Source organism: Camelus bactrianus, chromosome 35, assembly GCF_048773025.1.
Source record: "Camelus bactrianus isolate YW-2024 breed Bactrian camel chromosome 35, ASM4877302v1, whole genome shotgun sequence".
Taxonomy (NCBI): Eukaryota; Metazoa; Chordata; class Mammalia; order Artiodactyla; family Camelidae; genus Camelus; species Camelus bactrianus.
In genome coordinates, this window is record NC_133573.1 from 9,189,553 (window position 1) to 9,213,530 (window position 23,978).

Genomic DNA, 23,978 nt, shown 5'->3' on the forward strand with positions numbered 1-23,978 from the left:
TTCACTTCTAGTTTGTGACCATTTGGTTAAAATGGAAATGCTGGACCCTTACCTTATACCACATACAAAAATTAACTCAAAATGGATCAAAGATCTAAAGGTAAGAGCTAAAACTATAAAACTCTTAGAGTTAACTACAACAAAAAAACAATGTGATTTAAAACGAGCAAAGAACTTGACCAGACAACATAAACTGCCAGTAAGTAAACATCACTAGTCATTAGGGAAATGCAAATCAAACCACAGAGATACCATTTCACACCCAGGAGGGGGGGAGCTGTTACCAACAGAAAATAACAACTTGGCTAGGATATGGGCAAACAGAATCCTCGTGCACTGCTGGAAATGTTAAGATGGTGCAGCTGCTGTGGCAAACAGTACAGCAACACCTGAAAAAGGTAAACATCCCAACACTCAGACACACTGTAATTAAAATGTCAAAAGTTACAGACAACTTCTAGAAAAAAACATAAAGGGAACACTCTTTGACATAAATTGTAGCAATGTTTTCTTTAATCAGTATCCTAAGGCAAAAGAAATAAAAGCAAAACTAAACAAATGGGACCCAAACAAACTTAAAAGCTTTTGCACAGCAAGGAAACCATCAACGAAACAAAAAGACAATCTATGGAATGGGAGAAAATGTTTACAAATGATGTGACCAACAAGGGGTTAACATCCAAAACATACAAGCAGCTCATACATCTTAATATCAAAAAACGAACAACCCAATCCAAAAGTGGTCAGAAGACCTGAATAGACATTTCTCCAAAGACGACATTCAGATGGTCAACAGGCACATGAAGAGATGCTCAGCAACACTAATTATTAGAGAGAAATCTAAATCAAAACCACAGTGAGGTATCACCTCACACCTGTCAAAATGGCTATCATCAGAAAGTCTACAAATAACAAATGTTGAAGAGGATGTAGAGAAAAGGGACCCTTCATACACTGTTGGTGGAAATGTAAACTGGTGCAGCCGCTATAGAAAACAGTATGAAGGTTCCTTAAAAAACTAAAAATAAAACTATCATGTGATACAGCAATTCCACTCCTGGGCATCAATCTGGATAATTCGGAAAGATATACACGAACTGCAATGTTCTTAGGAGCACTACTGACAATAGCCAAGACATGGAAGCAACTCCAGTGCTCAACAAATGACTGGATTCAGAAGATGGGGGGGGGTATACATAATGGAACGAACACACACACACACACACACACACACACACACACACACACACACACTGGAATATTACTCAGCCATAAAAAAGAATGGGATTCTGTCATTAGCAGTAATATGGATGAACTTAGAAGACATTATCCTTAGTGAATTAAGTCAGATACAGAAAGACAAATACTGTATATCACTTCTATGTGGAATCTAGAAAATTAAACGAATGTATATGCAAAACAGGATTTACAGACACAGAAAACAAAGCTGTGGTTATCAAATGGGAAAGAGAAGGGGAGAGGAACAAATTGGGGGTATTGGATTAATACATACAAACTACTATATATAAAATAGATGAAACAACAAAGATATAATGTTTAACACAGGGAATTATACCCAGGATCTTGTAATAACCTATAATGGAGTATATAATCTGCAAAAATACTGAGTCACTATGCTATATAACTGCAATTAACACAATATTCTAAATCAACTATACTTCAATTAAAAAAAATTAAAGACAAGGAGAGAATCTTAAAAGTAGCAAGAGAATAACAACTTGTTTTGTACAAGGGAACCCCCCTCCAAGACTATCACCAGGTTTTTCAGCAGAACCTTTGCAGGCCAGGAAGAAGTGCCACAATATATTCAAAGTGCTAAAAGAAAAAACTTCCAACCAAGAACACTCTCCCCAGCAACGTGATCATTCAGAATTGAAGGAGAGAGAGTTTTCCAGACAAGCAGAACCTAAAGGAGTTCATCACCACTAAGCCAGCCTTATAAGAAATGTTAAAGGGACTTCCTTAAGCTGTTAAGAAAGGGTGCTGCTAATTAGTAACGAGAAAACACATCAAAGCATAAATCTTATAAAGGGAAATAGACACGTAGTAAAGGTAGTGGATTAATCACTTATAAAGCTCGTACGAAGATCAAAAGGCAAAAGTGGTAAAAATAACTGTAACTACAAAAATTAGTTACACAAGACAAAAAGATGTAAAATGTGGTACCAAAAACATAAAATGTGGGGAGGAGGGGAGTAAAAATGCAGAGTTCAGAATGCATTCAGACTTAAGTTACTGATTTAACATAGGCTGTTACAGTTATAAAATAAGTCAGTCACAGGGATATAATGTACAGCATGGTAACTAAAGTTTACAATACTGTATTGCATATCTGAAAGTTACTCAGAATAGATCTTAAAAGTCCTTATCACAAGAGAAAAATTTTTTTGAATTATATATGGTGATGAATATTAACTAGACTTATTGTGGTAATCATTTTGCAATATATATAAATACCAAGTCATTATGCTGTACACCTAAAACTAATATAATGTTATATGTCAATTATAGCTCAATTAAAAAAAGGTACAAATAAGAAACTCTTTAGTATTTGAGACAAGCTTGAATAAGATTAGAATACAGCAGGTTGTAATAAATTAATATTAAAAGCTAGAAGATTTTTCAAATAATAAAACATTAGTAGAAAAATTAAGTAACAAAAAATTCAGTAGTTCACACTGGCGTTTTAGACTATCTTTTGATAAGGAAAGTGACTCAGGATACAGAAAAGAAGCAAATACTGGTGAAATGTAGCATTACAAAACCACTTACTCTTCCCCAGAATTTAGGTTAGGAAAGTTTAGACAGGACTACTGAAAATAAAGAACAAATTGCTGTGAACATTTATAATATAAATGAAGAAAATTTTCAAAATTCATTTATGCTTTAAAAAAAAAAGTTAGAAGAGAATCACCAAATGATCCAGCAATTCCACTTCTGGGACTATTTGCAAAAGAAGTGAAAGCAGGGACTGGAGGAGGCATGTCTACACTCGTACTCGTAGCAGCATTACTCATAACAACCCAAAGGTGGGAGGAATCTGTACGTCCTTCGAGGATGAGTGGATAAACAAAATGTGGTCCATACATACGATGGATACTACTCAGCCTTAAAAAGGAAGGAAATGCTGACACCTGCTACAATGCAAATGCATCTGTAAGGCAGTATGCTAGGTCAGAAGGTCAGTCCAAGGAGCCCTCAGATGGTCTCAGCCACAGCCCTCACGTGACTGCATCACATGCAAGACGCCAAGCAAAAAGCTGCCCAGCTTTAGCCCAATGGAGCCCAGAACTGTGAGAAAGAATCATAAATTATCTCGGGTTACTAGGTTTCAGGGCGGTTTGTTATCATCACAGATGACTGAGAAAGATTTTATAAGAATGAAATGTTTTAAGCTACAAGTTTTGGGATGCTCTATTACACAGCCATCAATAACCACATCTGTCTCTGTAACGCAAAGAGCAAGCAGGTAAATAAATAAGGCCACAGAAGATCTGCACAAGACTATTGTAACTGACATTTATCCAAAGCATAAAGCATACTCTTTTCAAGAGCCCACAGAGTATTCACCAAGACAGACCATAAGCTGAGTCATAAAACAAGATCAGAGCCCTAAAAGTAAAAATAAAACTATTGAAGTTTTAGAAGAAAATACAGAAGACTAACTCTTTAAGACCTTGGGATAGGCAAAGATTTCTTAAGCAAAACACCAAAAGCAATAAACATAAAGTGAATTCCATCACAATTTAAAAGTTCTGCCCATGAAAAAAAAAACACACCATTAAGAGAACAGGTAAAGTCTAGACTAGGAAAAAACAGACGCAAAACGTGAATCTCTGTATCTGGCAAAGAATATCTAAACTTGTATCCAGAATATACATAAAGAACTCCCACAGTTCAAAAATAAAAGACAAACAACCGAATTAAAACATAAGCAAAAGACATACACTGCATAGAGAAAGATACGCCAGTAAGTCTATGAAAAGATGCTCATAATCTTTAGTTAACAGGGAATTGTGAATAGAACCACAATGAAGCACAACCATACATACAAGAGAATGGTTACAAATTGTAAAGATTAACAGTAACACTGATGAAATGTTGGAAATATTTGGCACTTCTTAACAAGTGAAGTGCACATTTACTCTTACTATTCAGGAATTCCACTTCTAAGTATTTACCAGACAGATAGAAAACATATTTACCTAAGAGAAATAACACAGTTCCAAAAAAGATTTGTGTAAGAATGTCACAGCAGTTTTATTCACACAAGTCCAAAGTCGGAAACACATCGTACGACTGAGTGTCAGCAATGAAAAGGAACAAACTACCAACACCCACGAGAACACAGATGAATCTGAAAAACATTACCCTGAGGCCAGACACACACTCTGTGAGTCCACCTATGTGAAACACTAGAACAAGCAAAATTCACCAAAAGTGACAGAATTTTCAAAGGTGGTTGCCCAGGTGTGGAGGAGAAGGAACACAGGGACTGGCTAAGAAGGGGTGCTGAGGAACTTTCATGTGTGTGATGAAAATATACCTTCATAAGGCTAGTGGCTATACGCTTACTTGTATTTGTCAAAATGCACTTAACTACATGCTTAAAATGTGTGCTTTTTAAAAGAAAATTAAAGAAAACTTACATTCAAGTTTGATGTAGCCATTATGGAAAACAGTATGGAAAGTCTTCAAAAGACTAGACAGACTTACCATATGATCCAGCAATCTCACTCCTGGGCATATATCCAGAGGGAACTTTAATTCAAAAAGATACATGCACCCTAATGTACACAGCAGCACTACACTATTTACAATAGCCAAGACATGGAAATAGCCTAAATGTCCATCGACAGATAATTGGGTAAAGAAGTTGTAGTATACATATACAATGGAATACTACTCAGCCATGAAAAGAATAAAATAACGCCATTTGCAGCAACATGGACAGAACTAGAGATTATCAATCTAAGTGAAGTAAGCCAGAAAGAGAAAGTAAAATACCATATGATATCACTTACATGTGGAATCTAAAAAAAAAAAAAAAGACAAATGAATCTATTTACAAAACAGAAACAGACTTACAGACATAGAAAACAAACTTATGGTTACGGGAGGGGTGGGGATGGGAAGGGATAAATTGGGAGTTTGAGATTTGTAGATACTAACTACTGTATATAAAATAGACAAATAAGTTCATACTGTATAGCATAGGGAACTACATTCAATACTTTGTAACCTATGGTGAAAATGAATATATGTATGTTCACGTATGACTGAAGCCTTTTACTGTACACCAGAAATTGATACAACATTGTAAACTGACTATAATTCAATAAAAATACATATATATAAAAAAAAAAGAAAGCTTACATTCAGCAGCAGTCATCTGGCAACTTTTTTTCCCTTTTTTGCCCATAATAATGCAATTAGTCAGACTCAAAGTCCATACTACTCTCATTCATGTGGTACAGGGATTCTCTTCTAGCTTTGTTCTGACAGCTTTGTTCTGAATTCTTACCTTGTTAACTTCCGGTGTTAGGATCTCTATTTTTCTTAAACGCTGAAAAGCATCATAATCAGTTTCTCCAAACAGTCTGATTGGTTCTCCTCTTTCTCTCAATCTTCTGATAACCTATTTAAAAAAAAAAAATCAAACAACAATAGTATTCCCTATATCATTAGTAACAGTAATTCCTATTTTAGGAGACCAAATACTTGTTTTGAAATGTAGATGCAAAAAGTAAGTTATATTTGTCTTTTCTTTAGTTTTCCATGAACAGATATACCAAATTATTGTCACACCTTTAACAGCCCTAACGGTTTATGTCATCTGGGGAGTGCTTCAGAATGTACCAATCTGTGTTAACAGAAAACATACAAAAACATTCAGATAGGAAGGCATGATAGCATTTATAGGGAGAAAGAAAAATAAAGCCTGGAGTCAGCTGATATCTCAATGACCATTGCTGAGGGAGGGCACTACAATACTACATTAAAACCAAAACTTAGTCCCTCAGAAGAGAAAGCAAATTATGATTGGGGTGGGGGAAAAATGCAGGGCTTCTGATGGGCTGATAACACTCCTTCTTGATTTCAGTGATGGTTATATGAGTGATTGATTTGTAGTTATCCACTATATTGCACATGTTTTATACACTCTTTATATACATGTTATATTTCATAAAAAGGACAAACAAAAATTATAATTAAGAACGTAAGTTGTAATTAAAGAAAAATACCAAGACCGTTCTCTGGGAACAATAGTTTGACACTTAGAAACCACTGGCAAGGCTCAAACTGGATTAACTGAAACTTGGTATTAAAAAAATCTTAAGAGGTCACCTGGAGCTATCTCCCATCAATACAGAAATGGTCTCGAAAACATGTCCGTCAGGTGCTTGTCTGACAAATGACAGAGATCACACCTCTTCATGAAACAGCCCATCACACTTTTGGACAAACATGTTTTGTTTCTCAAAATAAATGAAAAGCTACCTCCTTCAAACTTCTACCCATTTATCTCGGTTCTACTTTATGAAACCACAGAGAATATTCAATTCTTTTTCAAAATTAGAGTTGGGTCCAGTGGATCTTTTGAAAAATCTCTAATATCCTCTTCAGGCTAAGTATTCAAAAGTCCTTCATCCAATTTTCACACCCCAGCTTCTAGAGTCAACCACCCTGTCCTCTGAAAGTTTCCTTTTACTCAAAGTTCATTTTTGTTGTGTACTCTTGTCTATAGTTTTAACTGTTTATATCATATGAATATCTTGAAATTTTGTTGTTATTTAAGGAAAATTATAGTTGTTATTGACCAGGAGACAGGCACACACTACAGGTGAGAATATGAGCTGGTCTGCAAACACATCTGGAGAACTCTCCGGTAACATGGAGCAGATGCCTTAGACGTGTATGCAGTCTTCAGTCTTTAGAACAGACTCTAGAAATCTATGCTTCTGGAAAAATTTCCAAAGGAAGTATTATGCATGCAATGACATCTATATATTCATCTCAGTATGACTTATAACAGTAAAATGCTGAGGCAATCTAAATGACCATCAATAAAGAACTGGTTTTAAAACTAATAAAGTAGTTTTTCAAATATTATGGGAGACTATTTTTTAAGTCATAAAAAACTATATAAATCTCTATATTTTGACTTAGATGTAGTAAGAGAAAGTCACAAAATAGTATATTACTTAAAATAATTTAGACAAATAAGTATAATTATTAAGAATATATGCATTTAATTATACTTATTTAGAATGTGTTTAGTTTTTAAAGCTTAGAAGGATATATTCTTTAAAAAATTCAAGATAACAGCATGAAAAAAAGCAGAGATTAATTTAGAACCTCATGAAGAAAACTGGCTAGCTGCACAATATTTGAGTTCAATAAATCACCTTATATGGGAAATAATGACATAAAACTTACTGGAAAGGACTAGAGATAAATGCAAATGCTGTAGATTTTTTTTTCATGAAACACTCATATTTAAACTTACCTCTTGCCTAGAAAGAGTCATGGGTAATTTTTCTTCTGCCAGTTCAAGTTCTAATACTGGATTTGATGAAGTTAATGGTTTCTGGTCCTCCTCTTTTGGCTGTATCTACATTAATAGCCAAAAGAAACGAAATTCTCCTTTTAAAATATAATATAGTTAATCTTCATCATTCCATACATTAGTTATTCACAGAAATTAAACATGGTTTAAGTACTGAAGGTTTTCTAAATATTTCTCTGAGCAAAGAGCTCATAATCAATGTACATGCTTATGAGAGCTTTTCACACTTGTCTATTTCAGGAATGCCCTAAGTGGGAAGTGCACACAGGGGACAGCATTCTGGCTACGAAAGAGTGACATGAGCATGATGGTTTCCACAATCAAAAACTGAAATTTACATTCACCTTCTCCCTAGACTCTGTAATTTTTACTTTCTTCTAAAAAAACCGTCAGCATGCTTCTCCTCTTTGAGAAAATCATCTTACAGGGTTATTTGATCCTGGCTCTGGGTTTAAAATGAAGACCAAAGAAAAGAACTGCTTCCTAACAAAAACCTGTGAAGCCGCAAGGTCCAGCTTTTTCCTAACCTGATTTCTGAAAGGTGTTATTCCAAGTGCACAGGAATCACTGCTGGACAGGCAGAAACTTCCCGATGCGACACAGAACTCGCCCACAAACTGAGCTACAAGCCTTGCGGGAAAACAACGAAAACCAGCACCGCTCTACCCATACCACACAGAGTGCACATTTTTGTTCACATGAACCGGCAGGGGAAAAAAACCTCTTCATATATTTTCTTGAGTCTGCCGCCCAAGCCACAGTTTACGAAAATTGAGTTCAGCAATTTATAAGCCCCACTCTGTGGTCTGTAAAAAGATATTGAAACATGGTTTTCCATCTGACCATATGACAAATCTAAAATGCTAAAAGAAGTAAGATCAAAGAAGATCAACACTAAGTAAAAACTCACATGCAATTAAGGAAGGCTATATGGTTAAAATTACATAATTTATGATTCTATAGTTTAAGGTTAAAGGTTATGTTAACAATGTTAATGGTGCTAACATAAAATTTAGGTAAAAAAACTAAACTTTTATATCTTCACAAACCAAATTAGGATCAAGTCTTAAAAAATGATAACTAGTTTTTATAAAGGAATAATAGTAACACATGCATATTTTCATTACTACCGAGAACGAAATATCAAAAATGCTTTAGAAAACTCTGTGCTTTCTTTTTAAGCATAAAAGCAAGTATTTCACCCAAAATTTTGGGATGAAAAGCATTTTAAACTACAAAACGGCAGTTAATAGCTTTAAGGAAAAGATCTGAGACGTTCTGTCAGCTGGACTCAGCACTACCGGCATCTCTACAGTAACTATTCTGCTTCAGTGCTTTCCTCTAGAAAAGCAAGTACTGCCATGTCAGTGACGCAATCCAAACAAAGCGAATCTGCCACTGTTTCGAATTATTTTCCTACCTTATCAAAAAGTTGAAAAGGTTCAAATTTAGGGATCTGGGAAAGTAACAAGTCAGCAGGCTAATTCCGCGGCGAGTGACTCTTATTCTAGATCAAGTGTGGGTTAGACAATGTCAGGCAAGTGAGAGATGAGAATTCTTCTTGCCTGAATATCTATTCGGTGGTTATTTATACAAAACTCATTTTAATTTCCGAGGCAAATGAAATCAATATATTTATGGAAAATATCAAAATGCAAATATAAACTTTCATATTTTAGAAACCTATCAGAAGTACAACTGCATTTTTAACACTTGCCCTCTCCCAACAGTACAAAATGAAACCAAATACATATACATACCATTTGCATTCCTCATGCTTCCTTCTAGAAATGCTATGCCAGATAAAATTAATTTCCAGAACTTTCCCCATAACATGCACAAGAATATTATTTTATATTGAGGTTGCACAAGCAAAAAGTTGATTTCAAATTTATGATTTGTCAAAACTATTTCAACAGAACCTCCAGACTGTCTTTAAAAAGTTATTAAAGTAGATATAGTCTTCTTTTAAAATAATTTAAACATAACTTCACCTCGTAACCTTTAACCCCTCCCAATAAAAACCCCAATACACTATTCAACTAGGTAATGTCATAGATAATTTTAGTCATGCTTCTAAAATATACAAAGTCTTCCAGACAACTCATTTGTTTCTAATAAATATTTCAACATCACACTTTCTATCCAATAGACTAAGCAGTGTTTGAAAGTGATACCTTATTACACAAAAGCATATAAATGTTACATGACACTGTATCTCAGGCAGAGGTATTTGGGGGCCAAAAAGGATTATTACCAATGCAAACATAAAAACAATGGCTTACAATATTCGGGAGAAAGCAGGGAAAATACCACTGCTAATGCCACTGTTGTTGAATGAATACAACTTTTTGAATCCTTTTAAAATGGACTTTTATTGGGAGAGGTGGGGAGAGGAGTGGTGGTGGTGATAAAAATGAGGCAGCATCAGATCCAGGACTTAATCTAGAAAAAAAAAAATTTCAAGCTTTGATCTCAAGCCACTTCATGCTGTCCACAAAAAGCCAAACCATTCCAAGCAAAAGGTCATGCATGTATTTTCCTGAATTCAAGATTTAAAAAAAAAACAAAAAACAAAAAAAACAGGAAGACAAAAACTCATACCTCTCCAGATGGCTTCTCATTTATAGGCTAATGTATAACATTGATAAATTGAACAGAGATCAATCGTTTTGTCACTTTAACAACAGCTGTACAAATTTAAGCTCAGAAATATACAATTTAACATAAAAGCAGGCATTCATACCTTGCAGCCACATCTTTCAAAATATGCTTCTTCTTCCTTTTTTGCAAGTTCACTACGCTTGAAATATTTTTTATTTTCCTATTGAAGAAAGAAGTAAGTTAATAACATGTCTTTGGGTAAAATTTCATGTCCCTTGATCAATAACCTGAAAACACTCCTCAGTTTTTCAAGAATTGGTAAAGTTTTTTGGTTCCACAGAGATTATACTGATTTCCTAGTGGACATACCACCTGTCCTCCACCTCCAGTCTAAATGCGAGGTATTTTCCTTGCAGCATCATTTTAGCAGGCATATCCAAGAGCACAAAGAAACCAGCCACATCTTTCAAATGTTCACGTTGTTTTAATTTCCCAGTGTTTGAATCCAGTTTCTACAAATAGATTCATTATGAACCACACAGAGGATGCTTTGACTATTTCTCCTAACAGAACCAATCAAGCAAAAATTATGATAGCTACAGCCGACATCTTAAATCTCATGACCAAGAGAGCCCAAGGGTGTGTCCAAATTCTTTTTTATCATCTGGAATCTTATGGAATGATTAATTATATTTGTATTAATCAACTTTTAAAAATAATCTAGGTATAGAATGGTTTTGGAGAGCTTCTTTAGGAAAAAGATAGTTCACAGGTATTTGTCTTAATATGATGTGATATTCAAGAGACAAGCCCTAAATCTATTATGGCAAGAAAAAAAAGAGTTAGTTCTTTCTATGCCATATATAAAATTATTCTTTTAAACATGTTGATTGCCCACTGTGGATCAGGTGCTCCTGCAACACAACTGCCACCCAGATCTGGGTGCCGTGGCGATCAACATGTTAAAAATGCAGTCCCTTGATCATTTCATAACGTATACATTTTCCATTGGGCCTTTCACCCTGGCAGATTTTAGAGACAAGCTGAACGGTGTACATAAAGGGTGCGCCTCCTTTTAAAGACAGAACCTAATTCCTGCCCAGTGCTTCACAGATGTTGTTCTGGACTCTGTCCAGGTTGTACCGTCTGGACTATAAACTTGAGATCCACAGGTCTGCAGTGCACAAACCCGGAACAGCGGCCCATGCTAACGAAGGAAAGTTGAAGTTAACAACAATGTGCAACATGACTGTCAACATTTCCTTAATCAGAATCACCATTCCTTCAGTTATGCAAAGGTTTTCAGTGTTTATGTAAATGAGACATAACCATCATCAACAATTCTCCAGAAAAGCACTGGAGAACTAACACACACACAGCCTGGATACGCAAAGCAAGACACTAAGTGTGAGATCACAAACCATGTGGCAGGGTCAACATCTTGCGAAAGAATGGAAATAACCCTTAAAAGTCTCAAGTAATAAACCAAATGGCTGGGCACCCAAATACAATTTAAAGAGACACGATGCTTTTCAAAGTGAAAGGACTGTAAACTGTCAAGGGATCCGCTGGCGAGACAATGTTTCCTCAGTGATGTTAACCAAAGTAGAAAATTATACCAAAAGCTACCTTGCACAGTGAATTCTATTTACTTCATAATTATATATATTTATATGACTATATACAAAATTATGTTAAAATGTACGCAAGAAATAACTCTGTCTTATACAAACTCTATAAGGAAATAAGGTTAAACATACACTTACTATACAGTCCAACCATCCCACTCCTAGGCATTTTCAGAGAAAATAAAATGTATGTCCCAACAAAAGCCTGTACACCGTGTTCACAGCAGCTTTATCGTAGCAGCCAAAAAATGGCAACAACCCGAATGCCCATCATCAGCAACAAACTGGGACATGTCCATACAATCAATGGTAGAGTACTGCTCAGTAGCAAAAACAGTGAGGTCCTGGTGAGGACGAACGCATGACTGAATCGCAACATTATGAGGATGACTGAAAGAAAACCGGTGAGAGAGAGAGCATGTTGAACAACTCCATGTACGTAAAACTCTAGGAAACGCAGACTAACCTGAAGTAACAGAGGACAGATGCCGCCGCCTGCGGACGGGTGGGGAGGGCGCAGGGAGGGGCGGGGAAGCGGGATTTCCAAGGGGCACCCAGGTGCTCGGGGGCAGATGGGCTTGTTCACTCCCTTCATTGCAGCAGTCGCCTCACAGTGTAGACGTGTCAGAACTCACCAAGCTGGACACTCTACATATGGGCGATTTACTGTATGTCCATTATACCTCAATAAAGCTGCTGCTCCAGTATAAAAAGCCAAAATTTTGCATTTGCAGCAACACGGATGGACTTGGAGGGCATTAGGCCAAGTGAGATCAGTCAGACAGAGAAAGACAGTACTGTATGACTTCACCTGTATGTGGAATCTAAAAACTACAACTAGTGAATATAACAAAAAAGAAGCAGACTCACAGATACAGAGAGAAAGAACAGTGGCTGCCGGCTGGGAGAGGGAAGAGGAGAGGAGCAATATCGGGGTAGGGGGCTGAGAGACACAAACTATTATGTGTAACATAAGCTACAAGGATGTACTGTACAACATGGGGAATACAGCCAAGATTTTATAACTATAAATGGAGCGTAACCCTTAAAAAGTGTGAATCGCTGTACTGTACGCCTGTAACAGATAATACTGTAGCAACCATACTTCAATAAAAAAATAAAAACAAATAAAATTTAAAAATAAATAAATAAATAGCCCAAGAAGAGTTAGGAGAATGAGAAGAACCAGGGAAAGGAGAGAGGGAAGAGGAGAAGGAGGAAAGGAAGAGGAGAAAGACAATTTAAAAAAAAAACACCAGTGGCAGAAGTGGTAGCGTGTACACGGCCCGACTTCACAACCGGCCAGAAGGTGACAGCCATCAAGATAGCGTGGCACTGGCGATAAGGATCACCAGATTACTCCCAGAGAACAGAGCACCCAGAACAGAGCCACACTTAAACTATTACTGATTTCTGATGACGCCAAAACCATCCAGAGGGGAGAGGAAAATGTCTTCAGTATATCGTGCTGGAACACCTGGATATGCACATGGGAAAAACAGGCCACGCCCTTACCTCACATCATACAGAATATTCATTCAAAAATTTTTTAAACTGTTTTTCACAAGAGAGAAAACCATAAAGCTTTTAGAAGATATTATAAGAAAGTATCTTACTCTCTTGAGTACATGTCTAGGAGTGGAATGGCCTGATCACATAGCAGGCTTATGTTTAACTCTTGAGACACTGTCAAACTGTTTTCCAACAGATTGTACTATTTTATATTCATAGATAGGATACAGAAAACAATAACCACAAAAAACTGATAAACTGGGCTTTGTAAAAATTAAAAGCTTTTGCTTTAAGAAGATGAAAAGAAAACCCACAGTCTGGATGAAAATATTCACAAAACATGTATCTGACAAAAGGACCAGCAACCATGATATATAAAGATTTCCTTCAAGGTAGTAAGGAAAAAACCAACCAACCCAATTAAAAATTATACATGCAATTTTAACAGACACTTCACAAAAGATACACAGTCAAAAAATACACGAAAAGTACTTAATATCATTATTATCAGGGAGATGCAAATTAAAAACACAATGGGATACAACAACACATCCACCGGGACGGCTGGAGTTGAAAGACTGACAACACAAATTACTGACACAGTGGAGAGCATCTGAACTCTTCTTATTTTGCTGGTGGAGGTGCGACATGGTCCTACCACACTGGGAAAAGGTCTGGTAGCTTTTTATAAAATTAAACCCCTAATATACCCCATGACCCAGCAATTTCGCTCTCCAGCATTTTCCTAAGAGAAATGAAAATATAAGACTTGCACAAGAGGGTTCACAGCAGCTTTCTTCAGACTCACTAAATCCTGGAAACAGCCCAGGTACCCATCATCAGAACAGATCAGCAAACTGGGTACATTTGTATAAAGGAATACCTATCAGCAATAAATGGAATAAACAACAGATACAAACAACAGCATGGATAAAATTCAAAACATCATTCTGATTAGACAAAGTGCAACATAAGAGTACGTAGCAAGATCCCATTTACGTGTCGTTCTAGCGCACGCAAAACCAATGGACGGTGGAACAAAATCAGAATGCTGGCTGCTTCTGGGGGTGGTCGGGGCGACTAGAAGGTGGAATGAGGGTCATATTCTGCATCTCGATACAGACTGGGTTACACAGGGGTATGCACTTGTCAAAATTCACTAAATGGTAACTTACAACTTGTATATTTCTTCATATGTAAATTTTTGCATATGTACCCAGAAAAGAACAAATAATGAACACTAATTAATAATATACATGCCAAATCACATTTTGGCTATTTTACATATTCAGGGGTAAAGTGTACCACTGTCTGTAAATTAGTCTGAAATGCACACAGATCAGCACATTGTTTTCACGACCCTATCTGCAGCTGGGAAACACCGGTTTATGGATTTGCTGTTCCAGAAAAGCCGCCTCACCTGTGGTTATTTCAAGTGGTGTCTCAGGTTTTATGGTTACTGTGTGTGTGACAGGTGAAACGGTAATGACGCAGCTTGTGAGCACCCACTGTCAAACTATGGAGAAGCTACCTCCCACCATCCTAAAATGTTCTGCCTGTTGTACTGTTCTGAGGTGGAGGTCGTCTCTGCAATGCTAGACAGGCTGATGGATGGATATACCATGATGGACAGATGGACAGCTAAATGACAGAGCAAGCATATTCAAATGTTAACTGCAGGTTTACTTGCAAAATCTAGAAGGTAGGCGTATGGGTGTTCACTGTACAATTCTTTTGAGTTTTCCGTACATTTGAAAATTTTCACAGTGAAATGTTGAGGAAAACAATCTTTGCAGGAAATGTCAAAACATGGGATCAGCAGGGCAAACTCCCTACCACACTGCTTTCTGACTATACTAAAAAGAACAGTGAAAGGCTCCCCTTGACCACTGAAGAAAGAGAGGCGCTGGAGAGGATGAGAGAAGAGAGGACTGGAGAAGGCACTGCAAGTAGAGGTAGGAATGAGCGTGGAGAGAGGCCAGTTCAAAGACCTGAGCGAGTGGAAACGGTTCAGGAGAGCTGGCACAGCTGACTGGTGCCAGGGATTACTGGGCGCAGAGATTTTCACCAGCCTGGAAGTGATTAGATCCTGACCTCTGTGAGTCAAAGATCTCTTTAACAGTCTCAACAGCAGGAGGAGAAGAGGGGTCATATACATACATACATGCCAAATAGTTCATCTTTCAAGGAGCTGATGGATACTCTGAAGTCCATCCAAAGGCTCCACTTCAGAACCTCTGATACTGATGGTAACTGAAATCTAGAGACGAACATGAAATTAAAGAGAAGTTTTAGTGAAATGAGAACACCAACATTTAAGGGACAAAAAAAAACCAAGCAATTAAAAAGAAAAGAATAAATCTGTAAAGGAGATCAAGAATAAGCAGCCTGAGAAGCAGAAGAAAAAATAGGACGCTATGGTGTGAGAGATGCCAAAGGAAGAGCGAAGACAGTGGACAGTCAAGAGTGTAACTGCTGCTGAGGTTAAGAAAGCATGGGGGTCACTGTGGTCCCTGGTCAGCACAGATTCAGTGTGATCGTGGGGGCAGAAATCAGGTTAAGGAGTGAGTGAGAAACAAAATTCATTTTAAGAAGCTCAGCTGTCATGAAAAGACAACTGTGTTAAAAAAAAAAAAAAAAGAGAGAGAGAGAGAGAGAGATGGGAGACATTTGTATGTTTGGGTGCTGATGGGGCTAAGCCAGTAGAGATTCTGAGGGCACAGGAAGAAAAGAGACAAGTGATATTCAGGTTCTGATGATGCGAACAAAGATAAAAGTTGGGATCCAATGTCTAAGGGGAAGGTTTGATCCAACACAGAGCCAATATCTCACCCACTTTAACAGAGGAAAGGTGAGAAATAACAGGAAACATTCAATACATAGTGGGGGGAAAAACAAAGCTAAAATTCTACCCAAAGCGCATCCTCACAACTACAATTGATCCAAGTGCTAACTAAGCCCTATCGAATCCCTGCAGCAGCCAGGTCTTCCCCACAAACGAGGCTTTGCAGTAGACGACGCTCCATCCACACTGGGCCCCAAGGCGCTGGCCTCCCAGCCACAAGGATACCACACGGACCTCCGAGCAGCGGCACCAGGCAGTGCACCAAGCCCAACTGGTGGGGGGCTGTGTCGGGAGCTCCTCCAGCTTTGATGAAGCTGCGCATTTACTACCCAACCATCAGACTAACAATAAAAAGCTGGGACACCACTCAAAGTGACCAAAGAGGGGGTGGTGCTTCTGGAGAAACAACACAGACAGGAGTTTTCCAGCTATAGACAGGGTAGTGAATTCACTGATTCCCCAACTAGCGTTTTTTTTTTTTTAAGAAACAGAATGGATTAAACAATGAAACTTACACAGAATAACACGTAGTTAAGGTAAAAAAATGTTGCCTGAAACTTTTTTCATACGTATCAGATCAAAATATAAACTTCTTTCTTACTGTGGCTGGGGCAGTGAAAAAAGTTTGAAAGTTACTGACAGACACTATGATACAGAAAAATAAATGCTATAAAAGCGAACGATTCTCTATAAAATTACACAGCTGCAAAGCAAATGACTGTCTTCCCAGGCGTAAAAAAGTTGTCCAGTTCCACATAGTCTCCTAGGTCACGCTGCGGCGCTCACCTACAAGGAGGGGGTGGACTGAGGATCTCTCCAGCTGACCACGGGGCAATGAGAAAATCATGTAACCCCAAGTCTCAACCTCACCGTCCATGGAAAGAGCACATTAACTGCCCTACACACCCATCAGCGTTGTTGTAAAGCTCAAATGAGAAAGCAGAGTACAGTGCTTTGAAAAATACAAATCACGTGTTAATCTAATTGTGAAGCAATTTAATTCTTAGATTAACCTTATCCAAACTACTTCTACGTTCACAGGGTGGGGATAAACAAACAGCCTGTCTGCAGTGGTTAAGAGGGCAAGCTTCAAAGTGGCAGAGATGGATTCAAGTTCAGGCTCTATCTCTCACCAGCTGTGCGATTCTGTAAATCATCTAACTTCTTTCAGCTTCAATTTCCTTGTCTGTAAATGGGAGTAACAGAAACTTTACGGGACTTCTGCACAAATTAAATGAGATATTGGATTACTACTTGTGCCCTGCAGATGACTATTACTGGAACTATGATTTTTGGTATTTTAACCCCCATTTCATGTATATCCTTTGCTGGTCTTAACTGGGAAGCAGTCTTACCTTCTGGCCAGGGTTACCTAAGTAGTTAAATCAACCATTAAATTACAAAATAAAAGACATGGTTTATATACACTGATAAATTAAAAACAATTAAGTAGAATTAGTGTTTAATTGATCATTTTTAAAGACTGGTCTATTTCCATGACAAAGAACCTGATGATGCAAACATGGGCAGGCACTGTAAACCCTGAGAGTGAGCTGAGCTTTCTGTGATTCAGTTTTCCCTCTAAAGCACTTCAGATTTCAAAACCTGGCCCTAATACCCACTATGCATTCCAACATCTAAATTAGCTTTTCCAAATACTCTGAAGCCACTCATCATAAGAAAAAGGCCCCTGAGTTACAGACAAAAATATTAAGTTACAAAAATGGACAAACCTCCCCCCAACCCTGGCATTTGCTAAATAACATTCTATTTAATTAGCTCCACCTGACCAAGAGCTTTTACAGTTTGATGATTATGAAATCTGCCGTTTACCAAGCTAACAATCCCAACTTATCTTACATCCAAAGACCTAAGTCAGATGTTCTCAAAGTGTGGTCCACAAGACCTCTGGGGTCCTTAAGACCCTTTGAGAGGGTCCATGAGGTCAAAACTATTTTCAATATTAAGGCAGTACTTGCCTGCTCACTGTGTTGCCATTTACAGAGGATGAAAAGCAACAGTAAGTCTCCTGAAGCCTCTGCAGGAATCAAGACAGTGGCACTGAACTGTACCAGCAGTCTTGATGCACTTAATCACTTAACTATATCCTTGATAAAGCAGTAAAAGCACTGATTTTATTAAGCCTTGCTCCTTGACCACATCTTTTTAATATCCTGTGTGACAAACAGAAGTATACATAAAGCACTTCTCGTTCATACGAAAGTGTGATGGGAGTCAGAAGGAAAAGCACGTGGGTGGCTGAGTTGTTAACTAAACCAGCCTCTTCTTTTTATGGAATACCACTTCTACGTGAAAGAACACCTGACACAAACTACAGCTGGCCTTCCATATTCTCTGGTTCTGGGGCTACAATGAACTGCAGATCAAAAATATTCCAAAAAACATTTTTAATTCCCAAAAGTTCCAAAAAGCAAAACCTGAATTGGCTGCGCCCAGCAAACTACATAGCATTTACATTGTATTAGGTATTACGAGTAATCTAGAGATGGTTTAAAGTATACAGAAGGATGTGTGTAGATTGTATGCAAATACTATACCATTTTGAACATGGGACTTCAGCATCTTGGATTTTAGTATCCAAGTGGCGGGGTGGGAGGTGGAATGTGTCCAGAAACTCATCCTCCATGGATATGGAGGGACAACTGTATAGTTATTCAGACTCTGGTATTTGGCAGATAACTTCCAAAAACTGAACAAAATGAGCCTGTCACTTCAAGGAAACAACGGATACTTTGTTGCCTCTGCCAAAATTTCAGCTTTCTAGTGAAAATTTAAATTGTGGACAATTGAGATCCATCACCATAAGCTTGACGGCTTCCCAATACTTGGAGACATTACTCATGAGATCAGTGATATTAAACACAGCTGACCCTTGAACACCTGGGGGATTAGGGGCACTGATCCTCAAGCAGTCAAAAATCCCCATAGAACTTTATAGTCAGCCCTCTGTATCGCATCTGCAGTTTCAACCAACCCTGGTCATGTAGCACTGAAGTATTTACTGGAAAAAATCCGCGTATCAATGGACCCACGCAGTTCAAACCAGTGTAGTTCAAGGGTTAACTGTAATGTGATTTTTTTTAAGTACTGTGCAGTAAAATCTCAACATTTCGAAGAACTGCACAACTCAGTGAACCGTTTTCCAAATGACCAATGAATTATTATTTGTGTTTTAAAAAATCTTTCAGCTTTAACTTCTAATAGTAAATATGCATAAACACATAAACAAAAGCACTTTAGGACCCTCAGTAATTTTGGTGAGTGGAAAGAGGTCCTGACACCAAAAGCTTTGAGAACAGGCGATCAGGGCTGTTATGCAATAAAGTGATGGAGGTCAAATGAAAGAAATACTACAATCACGTCAATCTTTCTCCTCTTTAGTAACAGGCCAAAGAGTCTTAACCTTTTCCTTTAGGGAAGAGCTCACCAATGAACTTCTGTATGCGCTGGGAACGGGTGAGAATTTTTTAAATCGGGTTTTACTGATGCAGAAATCAAATACATAAACCAGCCTTAAAAGTTCCCTGAGCAGGCAAAACCAATTCAGTCAAAGCTCAATTTAGCTTATTTTGCAAGACTAACTTAACCTGGGTATTTCCTGCTTATGAGGCAAGGCAAATCATAAACAAAACTTAAGCTATTTCCCAAAAATGATATGAAGTAACCACTAACCAACTCCCTATCATTTTAAGAAAATTCTAATATTCTAACCACTGTGAAGAATAAACAGTCACTGCCTCCCCTTATACGAGCTGCTTTTTAACAACCTACCCCTGAGCCTTATCCCATGTTTTGGTGGGTGAACTGTCTTTTGGGTGCATGCGCGATCCACTTGCACTAATCACTACTTCTGGGATTCGATGGTTTTACTTCAGCTATTTATAAACTTCTAACACTAAAAAGAAGGAACTAAAGGCTTCTAAAGATTAATTCTGAGTCTGTCTTCCTTTACGTCCCCGTTGGGCACAAACCCTTAGTAAAACGACAGAGGTGAACGGCCAGAAGAACTGGGGCACGGCCGAAAAATACAGACAGATGGGAGTGAGCATAAGGGACAGTTAAGGGGCGAAAATGGCCAAAATCTGGGTTTTCCTGTGATTCCCACTTCCATCCCAAAGGCTCCCGAGTGAGTGCCAAGGGCACAGTGGGCCGAGAGGGAGCCGCTCCAGGGTAGCGGCGGGGCTCTCGCTAAGCCCGCTCCAGCGAGGACCCTTTCGGCACCGCGCCCCCCCGCCCCTCCCCCACGCAAACACTCAGCCCTTCCATCGCCGACGCCCCAGACCCCCAGGATCCTCACCACCAACAGCTTCCTGTCCTCCACCAGCTGCCGCTTCCGGAGGATTTCCGATTTCAGAATGTCCATCTTGCTGCCCGCGTTTAAGCTAGAGCTTCCCCTCTCCTGCTCCTCGGACCAAGCCCGCACACCCAGCCAGCCGCCGCGAACCCACTACATGGAGACAGCCCCACAACCGGACGACAACAACTGACAGAGGCCCCTTCCGGCGGAAGCCGGGGTGAGCGAGAGGACGGGGAAGAGCGCCCCGGGGGGGGCCTGCTGTTGGCGATGCCGCTGAGGATTAGCGCCCCCTGGTAGAGCGACGAACGACGGTGGACTGAAACGGGAGTGTTCTGAAGCCATGCTGCATTTTTTAAAATAAGTTTGATACCTAAATCAACTATGGTTCAACTTTAAAAGAAGAAAAAAGTTATTGTACCTGCTTGTACTGCTAGTTCAGGTGCAAAAGCCTCAGCGCAACACAATTATTGAATTAAGGCCAGATCCTTATAGAAGAAGTTGACATCAGAGTTCCTGAAGTTACCTGCTTGTCAAAATTAACGTGCTAGAGTGAGAAACCCAGAACAGTAATACTCACTCATAAGTACAGAGTGAAAGACGTGCATTGCTAGCCTGTGGAATTTCCTGTCAACTTAGGCAACTGGATCCATTTAAATCACTTCAGAAGTAAATTTGTCTCTCCTTAGGTCTAGATTGCTTACATATCTTGGTGATAATCGATCATTTACCCCAACAAACTGAGATAATAATCTCTTTGGTTATGTGTTCAGCAATCAAGATTTTCTGTGAGATGATCAGAAATGTAGTCAGAAATTCTTTTATCTTTTAAAGTCCAATCCAAGAAGAGCAATTAAATTGGGCAAAAAAATATATATTAGAGATTTTAACTTTTAAAAGACTCTAAAAACTGTTTACTATGCATTTATTTTTGATTTTATGCCATTGAAACTGTTTTTAAATTTCTAGTTAGATCATAACTGAAAAATAGCTGACATTTCCGCACTCAAAAAGATAGACATTATTATTCAGTTCAGTTGGTTGATAAAGCAATATAAAAGACAAAATTTTTTGCTTCAATTTACAAAATATTTTTATTATATCTGTGTGTGTGTTGGTTATAGTTCACCTAAAAGATATCTCTGCCAGAAATAAATCAACATAGGAAGTTAATTCACTCTCTGACCTAAGATGCTTTGCTCATTTTTAGGCTTTTGAAATCTTAAGATATTTTACAAAGAAAAGGTCCTTAAACTAATAAACGGCAAGATTCTTACATGGGTATCTGTTTCCTGAGTCACTTACAATTCAATAAGCAAATAATAATTTATTAGCATTTTCCTGATTTAAGGCTTAGAAATTATGACACAAGTTGTCACAGGTGATTGTAACAGCAATGGAAGTTTACAGAGAAAGAACAGCTGGCCAGATGGGAGAGAATTAGTGTAAACCAGAGAAGACAGGCACTTCTGTAAACAGGCCCTCTTTAAATTTGACTTTCATTGACTTTGCCGTTTATGTAAACATATGCATTAAATCCTGATGAAGGCCTGAGATGGAAGAATGGGAGAGATGGGTACTTGAACAAGCAAACTGATGAGGAAGCTTTTCAATATAAAAGAGGGAAAAAGATAACCAGGGGAGCTTAGAAACACTCAGGAGAACCAATCAATCCTGATTCTAAGGACTCATATTCATTTCTGGAGTATGCATCCACTTCCAGCATTACAGTTATTTAAAAACTGAACTACTGGAAATTACCCAAATGTCGTAAATGGGGAAATGGTTAAACAAAGTCATAGTGCATCCGCACAGCTGAATAATATGTTCAAAAGACATTTAGTGATCTGAGAATGCTCATGACACAGTGTATAGTAAAAAAGTGGGATACTAAAACTAGAAACAGAGCATATAGTCTCCATTTGGTAAGAAGAGCCTAGAAACCTATAAAAATGATTGGAAGAAAACGTATCAAAATACCAGGTTGTTATCTGTTAAGGGAACTCTGGGCAAGTCTTCTCCTTTATACTATAATTGTACAAATTCCATAATTTGGGGGACAAAATTCCAGAGAGCAGTCATTTTCTGTTCTATTTAATTATTATCGAAATTCTTTATAAAATGTTTCAGCATAACTACTTTAGAAATTATGTGTGATAGAGTTTAAATGATGCCAGTAGAAGAAAACACAAGATTAGGCAAAGAAGAGAATTTTTTAACCTTCACACTTATTTAATCAATATTTAAATGTCTTCTGTGAGCTCTGTTCTATATTAGGTTGTGTGGCCTAAACCAAATATAGTACATAGTCCCTACCCTTGAGGATGTTACCAGCCAAAAGTCAAATTACATAAGATAAATATGATTTAGTAGTCTGTATGGGACTATTTAAGGTAATCACAGAAACTAAAAGAAGAAATAGTAAAAATCAGTATGTATGTAATTCGTTTTGTTTTGTTTTGGACAGGTTTTTAAAAAAATTTTATTGAAGTGTCATTTATTTACAATTTAGTTTCAGGTGTAGAGCAAAGTGATTCAGTTATACATATACATACATATCTTTTCTTTTCATATTCTTTTTCATTATATGTTCATTTGTATATGACTGATGAGATCATTCCTCTGTTCGAGTAACTCATCCTAAAAGACTCATTTCTGGAGAATGGAAGAAACACTAGATTTAATCAGAACCACTTGAGTTACTTTTGTTGCTGTCCTAAAGGCTAGAATGTAACCTTTTTATTTTTAAAGTACTGAGAATTGAACCCAGTGTCTTATGCACACTAAGCATGCGCTCTACCACTGAGCTACACCCACTTGCCTGCAACTTCTTTTTTGAAAACTATATAATCTCATACAGTGACCTGCCATCTTCCGCCTGCTTCAGAATAATCCAGAGGACTTTTTGAAACCCGGACTGTGGGTCCCCATCCCCCAGAATGTCTCAGGTTTGTGGTAGAGTCCCAGAATTTGCTTTTTGAGCAAGTTCCCAAGTGAGGGGGGACCACACTTTGAGAACCACTGATCTAATATATTAATTTGGAATCCCTCGCGGGGAGGCGGGAGTGACGGGGTTGAGTCAGAAACTTGGTCTGCACAGGGTCCTGATAAACATCAGGTGAGAGGGAGCCATGTTAGTGTCTGCTGCAGGGTCACGGGCACCCGCCCACCCACTGGGGTGCTTCTGGAAACTTCTAATAGACCAGGCAGCCCCCCTTTGCACCCAGCCACATTCATAGGCCTGCTTCGTGTGGTCACACCCAGGGCGGGTACCTGACCTAATCTGGGCCAGACTCTATTTCATAGAAAACGGACATTGGAATGGAGCCAGTCTTTGCACGAGCACGAAGTGTGAACTTGAGAGTCGTGGACACCATCTAACTGGCCTGCTGGGGCCAGACCAGTGCAGTCTGACTGGCAAGAGCCCACTGCTCAATCTTCAAGAATTTTGTGAGTCAGCTGTTAAGCATAGCCATTGTTAAA

At 38.2% G+C, this 23,978-nt stretch overlaps 1 protein-coding gene across 7 annotated transcripts in view; it reads right to left on the bottom strand.

Annotated features, from left to right (window-relative positions):
- The window catches only part of PRPF18 (pre-mRNA processing factor 18), a 40,405-nt gene extending 19,698 nt beyond the window's left edge, over window positions 1–20,707 (bottom strand). For 3 of the 7 annotated variants that reach the window (XR_012504265.1, XR_012504263.1, XR_012504264.1), the window contains exons 1-5: window positions 20,499–20,707; window positions 10,338–10,415; window positions 10,196–10,222; window positions 7,532–7,636; window positions 5,546–5,659 (exon numbers count right to left, since the gene is read on the bottom strand). Coding sequence is in view for 4 of the 7 variants with exons in the window: in XM_074358303.1 (XP_074214404.1) it covers window positions 5,546–5,659; window positions 7,532–7,636; window positions 10,196–10,222; window positions 10,338–10,415; window positions 20,499–20,564 (390 nt within the window). In the remaining 3 variants the exon portion in view is untranslated. Of the gene's footprint in view, window positions 1–5,545; window positions 5,660–7,531; window positions 7,637–10,195; window positions 10,223–10,337; window positions 10,416–15,499; window positions 15,596–20,498 lie in introns of all 7 variants that reach the window. The other 4 variants (XM_074358306.1, XM_074358303.1, XM_074358305.1 and 1 more) reach the window with 4 other exon arrangements.
- Between the last annotated feature and the right edge of the window lie 3,271 nt (window positions 20,708–23,978).